The sequence below is a fragment of the Podarcis cretensis genome, assembly GCF_951804945.1.
Source record: "Podarcis cretensis genome assembly, chromosome: 2".
NCBI lineage: Eukaryota > Metazoa > Chordata > Lepidosauria > Squamata > Lacertidae > Podarcis > Podarcis cretensis.
The window spans coordinates 83,686,340-83,700,674 of record NC_137171.1 but is presented as its reverse complement, the minus strand read 5'-3'; the positions used below and the strand labels follow the sequence as shown (position 1 = coordinate 83,700,674).

At 41.8% G+C, this 14,335-nt stretch overlaps 1 protein-coding gene across 13 annotated transcripts in view; it reads left to right on the top strand.

Moving 5' to 3' along the window:
* ERC2 (ELKS/RAB6-interacting/CAST family member 2) overlaps positions 1-14,335 on the top strand; it is a 530,269-nt gene that overhangs the window by 179,510 nt on the left and 336,424 nt on the right. For all 13 annotated transcript variants that reach the window (XR_013835709.1, XR_013835710.1, XM_079964988.1 and 10 more), the window contains one exon: positions 7,991-8,158. Coding sequence is in view for 11 of the 13 variants with exons in the window: in XM_079964988.1 (XP_079821114.1) it covers positions 7,991-8,158 (168 nt within the window). In the remaining 2 variants the exon portion in view is untranslated. The remainder of the gene's footprint in view (positions 1-7,990; positions 8,159-14,335) is intronic.

Genomic DNA, 14,335 nt, shown 5'->3' with positions numbered 1-14,335 from the left:
TGGGGATTCCTATGACTTTCTTCAAATAGGGGGATCCCCACAGGGATGCTGCCTTTAGGAGCATTGAGGTCCAAGCCCCTTGTCTGGACTAATGGACAGAAGCAACTCCATCATGGATTCCTTTAATGGGACATCCTATTTGTGGAGGGGAAAGCGAGGGTACAACCTCCTCCAACCAAGACTAAGGTTACTCAATGCTTAAACCGCCAAAGTTGTGACAATTGCTACAAGGTAAGCAAAATCTCCAGGTCATAGCCAGTTCACCTGGTAGGCACATTCCTACCTGTCCCCCCAAAATACAGCGACCACTGCAGCCATAGCAAGGTCAATTCAATGAGTAAATGCAAAATTACAGGAGTGGGTGTGTGGGATGATCTGACAAAGAAGAGCTGGGTGGTGGGGACTGCCGTAGGCTGATTTAAATCCCCCAGGAGTGGACCTGAGGGAAGTCTGATTGTTCCCCCAGGACCGCTCCTGGACGGCCTGGCCCTCCACACCAGGCTGCCACTGGCCAATTCAGCAGACTGACATGAGGCAGGTTTTCAAGCCAGAAGCTCGTGCTCTGGCAAGGAACAGTCCCCAACACACAGCTCTGCACCGTCAGGTGGGGTGGGAAAGCGCTGGCCACCCCACAATGCTGCCGCATCCATAAAAGTGGGTAAGCGGACCTACAAAATTTACTCTCACAGGATATAGTGATGGCTACCAACTTGGGTGGCTATAAAAAAGGCTTAGACAAATTCAGGGAGAATAATGCTATCGGGATCTGCTAGGTATGGTGACTATGTTATGCCCCCAGTATCAAAGGCAGTATGGCTCTGAGTGCCAGTTGCTGGGAACTGCACATGGAGATAGTGCTGCTGCACTCAGGTTCTCTATGGAGGTGTCCCATGCGCATCTGGTTGGCCACTGCGAGAACAAAGTGCTGGACTAGATAGGGGCTTTGGCTTGATCCAGCAGGAGGACTCTTCTTTCTTATGTTCTTATAATAATAAGTGTATCTGTCGGTAAGTCGCTGCCAGTGATTCTTCTAATTTCAGTTGTGATAACCAGTTTTCAATGCAACCTCAAAATATGATAAATAGTGGCACCATTAGAAATGCATCTCTTTAATCATCAACCATATGGCTGTACAGCGGGTGGCGCTGTGGTCTAAACCACTGAGCCTCTTGAGCTTGCCAACTGGAAGGTCAGCGGTTCGAATCCATGTGACGGGGTGAGTTCCCGTTGCTCTGTCAACCTAACAGTTTGAAATAATACCAGTGCAAGAAGATAAATAGGTACCACTGTGGTGGGAAGGTAAACAGCGTTTTCGTGTGCTCTGGCACTCGTCATGGTGTCCTGTTGTGCCAGAAGTGGTTTAGTCATGTCGGCCACATGACCTGGAAAGCTGTCTGTGGACAAATACCAGCTCCCTTGGCGAGATGAGCACCACACCCCATAGTCGCCTTTACCTTTTTACATCTGACTAAGCCTGTGCGGTACCAAATATGTGTCTGTGTGTATGCGCTTGTGTGTATGTGTGTTTTACACACACATACACTTTTCCGTTCATACATGGTGTGGACTGAGGAATATAATTCCATGTGTCCTGTGAAACATTTTTCCTGAAATCATCTTCCTATTTCATTAGAATTCCTTATGGGAAATCAGCCTACTACTTATCATGTTTTATACATTTGATTTAAAGTTTACTTGTTTAGGCTATTGGAGATTAGCATTAGGCTGTTGGAGATTATCATTTCAAATTTGGTACAATTCCTCAATGAGCCATATTATACTAACAGTTTAGTAATTATATGTTTAACTTGCAAATATTGAAATATAGGAATAGATTGGATATCTACTTCTTCATTGATTTATCTACAGCTTCTTAGTAGACCATATTGTAGTAGTCTCCTGAGTTCTATTAAATCATACTCTTTCCAGATCTGAATATTCTCAATCCCCCCCCCCCCCAATTTCTTCATTAAAGTAAATACCTGTATGCAGGGAAAATCCTGGACTTGTTTGCCTTTGTATATCTGCCAGATTTTGAATAAACTGCTTTACACAGGGGTTCACTCAGATGGCATCCAGATCTTTTCTACTTGGTAACTTTCCCAAAAGAAATAGCAAAATCTTTTGAGAATTCTATAATAAGATCTACACCTTTGACATCTCAGCAGACGAAAAGATCAAAGGCAGGTTACGTTTCCTCACATCTTCAGTTAGGTTGAGTAAAGGAATTGAAGAATAAGAAGGTCCTAGGTGTGCATAGAATTTCAGGGGAACATGAGAATATATATTTTAAATTCTTTATGCTTGTTTTTGTTAAGCATGTTGAACGAAGTAATGTACAATAAAAGCATACCTTTCCAAGATCTTGGGAAATAGCAGAAATTATTGTTGTTCATAAACAAGGGAAAGATTTATTAAGCTAGTTACCCTCCTTTACCAGGATTTTAAGATATGGACTATCATCTAGGCTGAAAGATGAAACAAGATATTAGGCAGATATATTGTTAAAGATTTATTGAAGGTATAAAATTCCATACACATACCTATTGATCTAAGCTATTTAATATACTCCATTTAGAATCAGAAGGCCTACATGGAGCTTTACTTTGGATGTGGAAAAAGCAGTCGATCATATGAAGTGGAACTATCTGTTTCAAGTATTATATAAATTTGATCTAGGGGGAGAGTTTGTTGCATGTATCAAAATGATATATGCAAAACCCATGGCTTATGATTTGGTAAAAAGAGCAACTCTGAAACTTTTAATTGTCTTGGAAGTACTCATCAGGGACCTCCACTATCCCCACTATTGTTTGCCATAGCAATACAGACCCTAGGATGAGGTTATCTGAATGAGTTTTCATTAAAGGGGTGAAAAATGGGGAAGGAAAAGATTGATTCTATGAGACCCTGTGGAAACTTTAAGGAATTTAGTAGAACTATTCAAAATGGCTCTTCCCTTCCTTTGGAAACAATGGGAGGTATGTTTTAGGATTAGACCTGTTCCTGAATGGTCAAAATCTGTGCCTAGTCCTCCAATTAATAGTCCCAACAGTCCCCTTTTCAGCTCTGCTGACGTCAGAGCTCTGACATTGATTGGGCCAGAGGATAAGAGGTTTCTCAAGTGGCAATAAAGGAGCAACCTGACACCAGATATCTCTCTCTCTCTCTCTCTCTCTCTGATGTACATTCATTACTCATCATTCATCATTGTATTTGTATGCTTTCTATAGTTAAAACCATGCTCAGGACGGCTTACAACATTAAAAAATACATAATTATAAACTTAACAGAAATAATCATAAACATATCAAAAAGTATACAACCAAATTGAACTATTTCAACATAAATCATAATAAGATATAAAAATAAAGATGCAAAAAATTAGTATCAGTAATAGCAACAATCTTTGGCGATCACTTGTAGCCGAGTAAGATTGGCTTTCATAAACATGGTTTTAACAATGAGTCTGTAAGTGACTGTGGAAGCCAATTCTGGATCCATGCGTCCTTCCACAGTGGGGACATTGGTTCCCGGGCGGGAGTTGATCACTGTGTGGATATAGCAACAATGCCACCCCACAAACTCCCTAAACATCACCTCAGTAGCCTCAGCTTTCGTAGCTGGATTCAGTCAGGAACTCCGCCCTCCCAGTTCAGGAGAAAAAAGGCATGCAAGGCCATTACAGACAAGATGGTTTCTGATGCACTCTCTCTCTTTCTGACTATCCGGGAGCAATAAAAAAGCCTATCATTTTTGCTTAAAATCAGCCTTGGCACAAGATGGATTGGGGCTTCTTTTTAAGTATGATGTATGATTACCTGTCTTTTCTCCCATCCTTAACTAATGGCAGCTTGAGGAGAAAAGTTAATTTCCTAAAAAAACAAAAAAAAATCTGTATGGAAATTCTTAATTTGAATGAGGATTAAAAACTTGCATTTCTTTAAAAGCGTGAGTTTTAAAGCTTGCTTTTTGAGCCAAGAACTGTCCCAGAGCATTTGGAAAGTGTGAAAGCTGGTGGATAACTGAGTTCCACCCTGCACATTAGTCCAGAAGGTGTGGATCGGTTCAGTTCATAACTGGAATGTACCAAGATCAAATTCCTCATGCATTCTTACTCTATCCTTGTGCGTTAAATAGGCAAGAATTCTAAAAGAAGAAGCCAAAGCGCCAAACAGCTTTTCCATACAGTACTTAACTTTTATTTTGTGTCAAAAGTGTGCCAGGTGCTTTTCGTAACCTACTGCGTTGAATTCTTCTTGTGCGTCTTATTGAAAGATGTGTGATTCTTTCTTTTTTTAAAAAAAGAAGAAGGAAACTAACGATATTATTGCATCAAGCTTTTGCAAAGTGAAGAATGTCACTCTGAGCCACTTTTCAGTTGACACATCTGCATGGCCAGTGATGAATTAAGAAATGACGTAATGCTTGCTTAGTACATAGCTGATGCCCATATCGGAAGTGGCTGGATACAGTTCAGGCAAAGGGAGTTTGGTTGCTGGGAAATCCATTCCTTCTACCCCACTCCATGATTGCATAAAGCTGCAAGGGAAATTACAGGCAGGGAGAACAACCAGCATTCCACGTCTCATTTGTCCCTTGAAGAACACGTCTGCACGCACAAGACCACACACAAGAGTGTGCGTACAGACTAGTTGTTCCCTAGTGGTATTGCCATACTCATTGCTCTGCCTGTTTTCAACCAGGACTACTCATACTTCATAGTGTTTTAGGAAGGCAGCTGTGCAACAGAGCTAGTACAGCTTACAGCTGGGAAAATAAAGCAAGCAAATGCTGGACTATAGCTGGGGGAATGTGAGCTTCAAAATCAACTGCTGCTCCAACTTCAGCCCCATTTGGGCTTGCAGGCAGTAAAGAGAAGTGGGCCTTCCTTCCCATGAAGATAGGAAGATTTGGATACCTTTAGCAATGGTGTATTAGTGGGGGGGGGAGGGGATGCGGGTGGCTCTGTGGGTTAAACCACAGAGCCTAGGACTTGTCGATCAGAAGGTCGGCAGTTTGAATCCCCGTGACGGGGTGAGCTCCCGTTGCTTGGTCCCTGCTCCTGCCAACCTAGCAGTTCAAAAGCACATCAAATGCAAGTAGATAAATAGGTACCACTCTGGCGGGAAGGTAAACAGCGTTTCCGTGCACTGCTCTGGTTCGCCAGAAGCGGCTTAGTCGTGCTGGCCACATGATCCGGAAGCTGTACGCCGGCTCTCTCGGCCAATAAAGCGAGATGAGCGCCGCAACCCCAGAGTCGGTCACGACTGGACCTAATGGTCAGGGGTCCCTTTACCTTTACCTTTTATTAGTGAAAAAATGCTCAATAATATAAAAACTTAACAAATTTGAGGTTTTTAATAATAGTTATAAGATGGATCTCATCAAAAGATGGTAGCCTTAATGGCTAAATCTAGTGTGTTTAGAATACAGACAGTTTTAAGCCCCAAGTGATAGTATTCAAAAATAATGAGAAATTAGGACTTATTTTACTGTCGTGGTTATTCTCTGAATACCAGAACATCTAGCTGGCATGAATAAGATCACTTCTGCCTGAACATTTGCTGTCTTCTAGCACACTTTTTTTAGCTTGCTGTATGGCATTTCCAGGCTGAGTCTGCAGACAGGTGCCTGCTTCTAGAAGCTTTGATTGGCTGCAGAGAAGGGATGTTTGCCATTCCTGCCACCTCCTGCCTTGTTGGACTCATCACCCACTCTGCTCTTGTATCTCCTGTGGAGCAAAACTCAAATCCTGCTCATTGCGGAGCTTTGAAAGTGACAGTTACCAGCCAGTTTGCTTCTAGGTCCAGTTCAGAGTGCTTGTTTTGACCTTTATAGTCCTAAATAGCTCGGGATCTTGATTATCTTAGGCAGTAAGTTTACCCCCATGCAGACCCTCCCTGCAGGATTTAAGATCTTTTCCAGCAGTTCTGCTCCAGGCTCCATCTTATGTAATGACCGGATTAGGCTCTACTGGGAGCCATGCCTTCTCTGTGGTCATCTCACACTCTGCCTTGTTTTTTTGGAAATCTGTGTGTTCTTTTCTTTCATATTTTTATTTTGGATGCCATTTCTCCCTAGTTCTGTGGACTGTGGTGATTCTCCTGCTGTTTTGTTGATTGATTGACTTGATTTTTTTTTTATTTGAATGCTCTTTTTACTGGTTTACTGTGAAATTATATGAATAGTATTGTAAAATCATTTAAATAAAAATAAATAAAATATTTCCTGGTTGAGATCTGGTAACTGTGCTTGGAAATCTCTGTGAAGTGCTACACTACAAAGAAGAGGGAAAAGAGAAATATATGAGGCTTTTCCCAGCACACAGTCACCCTGATGGGCAATTGAAAATATATATTTTTATAAGCCTTTGAAAGTTGGGTTTTTGTTCTTTTGTACAAGAACTATTAAAATAAATGGTCTTATATTCATAGGTGGCACATATCAATTTTCTAATATTGTTTCATATGAACGCTTGCCTGTTCTCATAATAATGAAGCATTAATTTTTATTCACAGATGATGCTGATGATATTCTTATCCAGAATCATGTAATAAAAAGAAAATATCTAAATGTCATTGAACTCATTGTACATCTTTTCCCCAGTGTATGAGGAAATGAACTCAACCATTTCAAGAACAGGAAGAAACATGCATCATGAGATCTAATAGATCATCCAAATTAGTCCCAAATTGACTTTCAGAAATAGATTTGGAGAGCTTTTTGTTCAGAGCAAGTTTAGCATCACAAAACTCAGAATGGAACATGGAATAAATAAGGCTTCACACATCTCCCCCATCCCTTGAAATATGCTGCTTTCAAACCAATAAGCAACAATTAATGTGAATATTCTCACCTGATTGTGCTTTTCTGTGTTTTAAAAGATCAAGGTAGTATTAATATGTAGTTAGGACAGCTGTGGCATGTGAAATCGGGGTGCTGCAATAGTGCTGCCCTCCTAGCTGCAGAAATGTTGAGACTTAACAGGACTGGGTGAGACCTGGTGATTGTCTCACTGTTGCCCCTCCACAATCATTGCAACTGAGAGGGCAGTGGTATAGTTATACCCACCTCACATATTGCAGCTGAGTTAGAGTGTTGGACTAGGGTTTAAATCCCCACTTAGTCTAAAAGCTCACTGGGTGATCTTGGGAAAGTGACTGGAGAACTGTACTGCAAAATTCAGAGAAGTGTGAATTTTGAAGGATGCCTATTGTCAGGGAACTGCCATCGACTCAGAGGCGAGAAATAGAAGGGCAGTTGTGTTACAGGAAGCCTCCGAAAATCTTGCGAAGCAGTTCCTCTTCCAGGGAGGAGGAAAACTCCACCTCCAGTGGGGAACAGGTGCAAGGACCAGAGGATGCTGGTGGGAGCCTTAACACCGTTCCTGAGCAAGCCGGACAGGAGGGAAACACATTCTTGCCATCGCCCATCCTACGCAGTAGCTTAGGGCACAAAGAGGGAAGGAGAAGGTTGGGGGTAACTAAACTCATATGTTGGGGGAGGTCCAACAAAAGACCACTCCCGGATTCTGCTAGCAATTGAGCCAGACATGAGCTTTGGGGCTCTTCACTGTAAATAGTTTGCACCTAAATAAAGCCTGTAAAACACAGGTTGGAGTTCTGCCTGGTTACTCTCGAGCAACTGCAACAGCCACCTGACACTTATGTTCAGTTCATGTATTGTTCAGACAAGTGTGCATTAGGCAGGTTTGCCTTTAAAGGAGCAGTCAATTGCATTTGTCCCTCATCCCTATGCCCTCCCAAACATGATTTGCACATTTTTTTCAAATAAAAAAAACGCAGAGAACTACAGGATTAGGATGGTAAGTGCTCAACAACCTGTAACACTGTATGGAAACCACAGCCTAAAATGTGTCTTATAAATATTTTAAACAAACAAACAAACAAACAAACACAACTTAATCACAATATAATGGCATTTTTAAAATCTATTAACACTCCCACATGTTCATATTTTATTATAGGTTGATGCCTTGAGATTACGTTTAGAAGAAAAGGAAAGTTTTCTTAATAAAAAAACCAAACAACTGCAAGACCTCACAGAAGAAAAGGGAACTCTGGCTGGAGAAATTCGAGATATGAAAGACATGTTAGAAGTCAAAGAAAGAAAAATCAATGTTCTTCAAAAAAAGGTAAGTGGCATGACAAGGCCCATTAGGCAATCAAAGAAATATTTTTGATGGAGATGACAAGATCAGGGGGAAAGTAAGTGGAAGCATGGGAAGGCGAAAGTTAAAATGCAGTGACCACAATAAAAAAAACACAAAATTTTGGAAGTGAGAATGGAGAGAATCTACACTTTTATAGACTGATTTCCCCTCTTACTTTTTCTTTGTAGTTCATCCATACTTCTTACACTTGCATGTTTTGAGGGAGGTTGCCATCAAACCTACGATCTCAGATGGTCTTATAAGTCATTGCAGTTCTTTTGAGTTCATCTTTCTCCCAAATAGAAGGGACGCGGGTGGCGCTGTGGGTAAAACCTCAGCGCCTAGGACTTGCTGATCGTATGGTCGGCGGTTCAAATCCCCGCGGCGGGGTGAGCTCCCGTCCTGTCCACCTAGCAGTTTGAAAGCACCCTTAAGTGCAAGTAGATAAATAGGTACTGTTTTATAGCGGGAAGGTAAACGGCGTTTCCGTGCGCTAAGCTGGTGCAGGCTCGCCAGAGCAGCCTTGTCACACTGGCCACGTGACCCGGAAGTGTCTTCGGACAGTGCTGGCCCCCGGCCTCTTAAGTGAGATGGGCGCGCAACCCCAGAGTCGGTCACGACTGGCCCGTACGGCCAGGGGTACCTTTACCTTCTCCCAAATGAAAGTTTTCACAAAACTGTTGCTTCCGTTTGGTGGCAGTACCTCTTCTGCTTTTATTAGCAAAGTAATTTAGGAGAAAGATAAAGATTTGCCCCCTTCCATCCCCCACCCCAAATATTTTTCTACTTCTGCAACCATTGTGGTGCCTTTGAGCATGTGGTGTATCCTGTTGTTCCTTAATAGCTCCATTTTGACTACAACATAATCATTATAATTTAACAATTGAATTTGCTATTAGTTTAACAATTTAGTTTCACCGTTGAATTTCTATAATACAAAATGCATAATAAAACAAAAACAAACCAATAACCTCCCTACCACAAATACACGTAAAGAGCCACAGAATGTTAATTATTCTGGTTGAAGAGAAAAGTTTTCCCCAGGTGCCTAAAGGTATGTAATGAAGGCACCAGACGAACCTCCATGGGGAGAGCATTCCACAAATGGAGAGCAGAAAAGGCCCATTCTCTTGTTGCCACCCTCCTCTCGTGGAGGAGGCACATGAAGAAGGGCCTCAGTTTATGAAAGCAGAGTCTGGGTTGGTTCACATGGGGGGAGACGGTCCTTGAGGTATTGTGGTCCTGAGCCGTTTAAGGATTTATGGGTTAAAACCAGCACTTTGAATTGGGCCAAGAAACTACCGTAATTGGCAGCCAGTGCAGTAGGACCAGGGTCAGTTTAATATGCTCAAACTCTCTTACCCAAGTGAGCAACCTTACCACCAAATTCTGTGCCAGCTGAAGTTTCTAAACCATCTTCAGAGGAAGACCCTACTAGGGAACAAATAGAGTCCCACTTCCATGTTATAATTTGTCTCAAACTGAAATCCAGCATATTCTTGTGTGTGTTTTCTGTGATCAAGAAATTGTTGGGAAATGCATTACTCAAACAAATTATAGGTGTATATGTTTAAGATGAGAGGCTAAAAACTTGCTTACTTTTCAGGAAAGATTTTCATAACAGCACACACAAGTCACTTTTTTTTTTTACTCACATGTTCAAACAGATGTTCCCTGCAAATCTAGTGCTTTAAATGGTATAGTAAGAATAAAAGATCAGAAAAAATGTTATTTGGAGGGAAAACTCCCAGGTTATGACTATAGTTTCCTATGTGGCCTTCAGGAGTACATGATTTATTTTCAACAGATGGTGTGATAAATTCATTCGCAGATGATTTATCTGAAGAAAGTTTTAACTGAAACATTATCCTCTTTCTCCTCCAATTGTTTAAGTAAATTCATATCATTATACTATAAAGAAAACGTTCACTGTTTATTTTCCTTAGGTCTAGTGTGCAGTCCCCAAGTTAGACATTCAGTAGTTTTCCATTTAAAACTGCAGTCTTCTTTCTCTTTTTTTAAAAAAGCAGCATTAAAAAATTGGTCTCCTTACTGAGTCCATCAGCATTTAGACTGATTATAGAACATGCCTTCCTTTTTAAAAGCTGTTTCCTCTTGGCTTTATCCAGAGAGCTGTCTCTCCCTTCCCCCAGCACCCAGTAAATTATGCTGTCCTTTGTAATTTCATATAGTGGCACAGAGGCTTCCTTGTCTATTTAATGTTATGACATCCATTTTTTTGAAAATCTGCTGTATCCCACAGTCCTGATCATAGAAGGACTTCTGTGGCCTACTGTGCCATTTTTGGAGATGCTGAAGATAATTTCTTGCCTTAACCTTCTGATGAACCCTTCCAAATTCTGATAACAACTGACTTTGGCAACTCTCTCTCTCAATTTTTATTGAGAAGCTAACTTCTGAATAATGCTAAACCAGGGGCCATAGGTCAGTGGTGGAACACCTGCTTCGCTAAAGAACAGTCTAGGATCTCCAGTTAAAAGATCAGGGAGCAGATAATGGGGAGGACCTTTCCACCTGAGACTTTGGGAAAGCTACTGCCAATCAAAGGGATGCGGGTGGCGCTGTGGTCTAAACCACTGAGCCTCTTGGGCTTGTTGATCAGAAGGTCGGCGGATCGAATCCCTGCAATGGGGTGAGCTCCCGTTGCTCGGTCCCAGTTCCTGCCAACCTAGCAGTTTGAAAGCACGCCCAAAAAGTGCTAGTAGATAAATAGGTACTGCTCCGGTGTGAAGGAAAATGGTGTTTCTGTGTGTTGTTCTGGTTTCGGTGTTCCGTTGCGCCAGAAGCAGCTTAGTCATTCTGGCCACATGACACGGAAAAACTGTCTGCGGACAAATGCCGGCTCCCTTGGCCTGTAAAGCGAGATGAGCGCCGCAACCCCAGAGCCATCTGCAACTGGACTTAACTGTCAGTGGTCCTTTACCGTTTTGTTTTGTTTTGTTTTGTTTTTTTACTGCCAATCAGAGTTGATGATGTTGGACTAGATGGGCTAGTGGCCTCCCTGGTGCGTTCATGTGCCTCATTGTCTTTACCCCGCCCCCTCGAAAACCATGGGTTTATCTTACTAGGTTTTCCCCCTCATTATTTCTTTCCAACTTTTAACCTTCTTTCTTTATATGCTTCTGTTGATGCCATGGTGTCATGTAGCACCTTTCTGAATGCTTCCTTTCTCCCAGTTGGGTAGAGATCAAGCAGGATTGCTTCAAAACAGAAGGAAAAATCTCTGTCCAGTACTAAAGAGGGCTTCCAAGACAGTTTTGACCACAGAGTCATTAATGCCCACAGAGGCCTATCCCCTGTAATGAACAGGAGGCTATCTATCTCGGTTTTCTCTACACTGATTGGCAGCAGCCTTCCAGGATTTCAGATAGTATTCTTTCCCAACTCTACCTGGAAATGCCAGAGATTGAACTGTCAATGCTACAGGTGAAGGATGGAATGTACAATTCTTAGATGGCTCCCCCCCCCCCCCTTGACTGTGTTGCCTCTGAATAGTATGTTAATATCAGAAGTGCAGTTTAATATTCCTTACAGACGCTTTGGCATCAGCATTTAGTGCTATGACAAACTGGATGTGCGGATTACATGTTTGTGTACAATCTGGCTGCTCTTTCACCTTATGTGTACCAGTTTAGCGTGGAAAAGTATCCTTACCAGTTGTTGTACCTTTTGTGCTTGCAAACAAGGGAATCTTCTGAAACTTTTTATGATGAGCTTTCTTTGTGTGGGGCCCACTTGTTCTGGTGACCCACTCACAGTGTTGCCTGTCTCAATACGTAAGTATGGATCCTACTTCCCCAGAGCCCCCTGCCAAAACTCAGGAATAATTCTCAAAGGAAGAATTTCCAAAACTGATAACTATAGAAGTTTCTTAACATCCCTTGATTCATTTTGCCTTTGCGGATTTATGGACGCTATAGCCTTAGTTTTGCCACTGTGTTTTGAAATGAATTTGTACGCAAACATGAATGAAAGTGGAGGATGTTGCTATTAGGCTTTTTTTGAGCATAAGAAATTTGGGGAAATAGCTGGAGGCAGACTTTTGTTTTGTTTTGTAGAGGATAGGAATGTGATAATAAAAAAGGGATTAAAATAGTACTCACTTTCACCTACAAAGCTTTCCACATTAAATTATTATGGTTCCCATACTTAATGGCTAGAGGCTCATAACTAATGAAGTGCTATATGACATATTGCCCTAACCTACAAGCCAATTAGAGTTAGCAGTAGGTGTCATAAAACCATAGCTATAATGTAATGTTTGGAATTGGAATGCTTGGGCTGTGCCTTGTATGCTTGGTAGGTACTGCCCTGCTTGGATTAAAACTGAAGGTATGTGGCCCAGAGTCAGTTAGTAAAATTCTATGCCAGAACAACATGTAGTTCTTAAGCTTGGATTAAACTGTCAAACAATTTACAGCAGTGTTAACTTGGGCATAACACATAACACCGGTTCTGAGAGATCTGCACTGGCTCCCAGTACGTTTCCGAGCACGATTCAAAGTGTTGGTGCTGACCTTTAAAGCCCTAAACGGCCTCGGTCCTGTATACCTGAAGGAGCATCTCCACCCCCATCGTTCAGCCCGGACACTGAGATCCAGCGCCGAGGGCCTTCTGGCGGTTCCCTCATTGCGAGAAGTGAGGCTACAGGGAACCAGGCAGAGGGCCTTCTCGGTAGTGGCGCCCGACCTGTGGAACGCCCTCCCATCAGATGTCAAAGAGATAAAGAATTACCTGACATTCAGAAGACATCTTAAGGCAGCCCTGTTCAGGGAAGTTTTTAATATGTAATGCTGTATTGTTTTTAACACTGATTGGGAGCCGCCCAGAGTGGCTGGGGAAACTCAGCCAGATGGGCGGGGTATAAATAATAAATTATTATTATTATTATTATTATTATTATTATTGGGCTTGAGTGCCGCTGAGAAATCTTCATTCTGTGTCATTACCACCCACTGTAAAAAGAGGTGACTTTTGCAAAAAACAACAACCCCAAAACAAAATTAAACTGTTGGGAGCTCTGATTAGAGCAGGGTCCCTGTGTTTACTTTTGACTTGGAAAAGTCATCATGAGATTATTCTAGCTCGTCATTCATGTCAGAGGACAAATCGTTCTTACGAGTGCACCCCCATGTGGTAACAGCTGGTATTTACCATGCCAAGTGAAAGTCTGAGTTTGTGTGCAGACTTCGGCCTTTGAAACACTGTGGTTGGGGTTTTTCTAAAAGCCATTGCCTTGCAAGTGTCCACACCTGCAAGCTATGCAGGTAGCATGAGCAGTTGTTAAATTATTGTCATCTGTACATGCAGAGATACGTCCTCTGTGGCTAGTGCTCATTTGTTCCTTTGCTCACACCTTTCTAAATGCCCTCTGTGCTCCCCACACCCTGCTGCAAGTTTATGGATATACCGGAATCAGGGCTGCATCCAAACTAATGCTGACATAGAGTAGACCAATCGAAATTCATGGTCCTGGGTTAGCTGTATGTACAGTGGCACCTTGGTTTACAAACTTAATCTGTTCTGGAAGTCCGTTCTTAAACCAAAGCGTTCTAAAACCAAGGCATGCTTTCCCATAGCAGCAGGGGACTCAGTTTACAAATGGAACACACTCAACATGTTATATAACTGTTATATCGGATCCCTGTATATAACTGTTATATCTGATCCCTGTTCTACCAGTTAATTCCACTGGGGTTGTTGAGGATTTTTACAAGGCAACAAACAATATGTACAAATTGGGTACACCTCAAATCTCTTGGACTGCCACCATAAGCAAGCAATGATTGCAACATGAAGTTGATAATAACTTTGGGATTTTGATAAATTTAGTGGGATTAAATAATAATAATAATAATAATAATAATAATAATAATAATATGCTATGGCAGAAACCAGTGCCTTTCCAATTGTGTTTAAATACAGGAGAGAAAGAGATCATGGTGGTTGTTTCCGCCCACCCTTTTAAAGAGCAAAACATTAGTGAAACTTATTCAACTTCCAAATATTGAAATATTCGTATTCTGATATATGGGGGGACGGACGGACTTCTCATTTGAGATTAAGTTCGCACAAAGCCTTAGACTTTAACCTGGCATGGTAAATACCAGCATTTGAAAGTACTGAAAAGTGATGTTT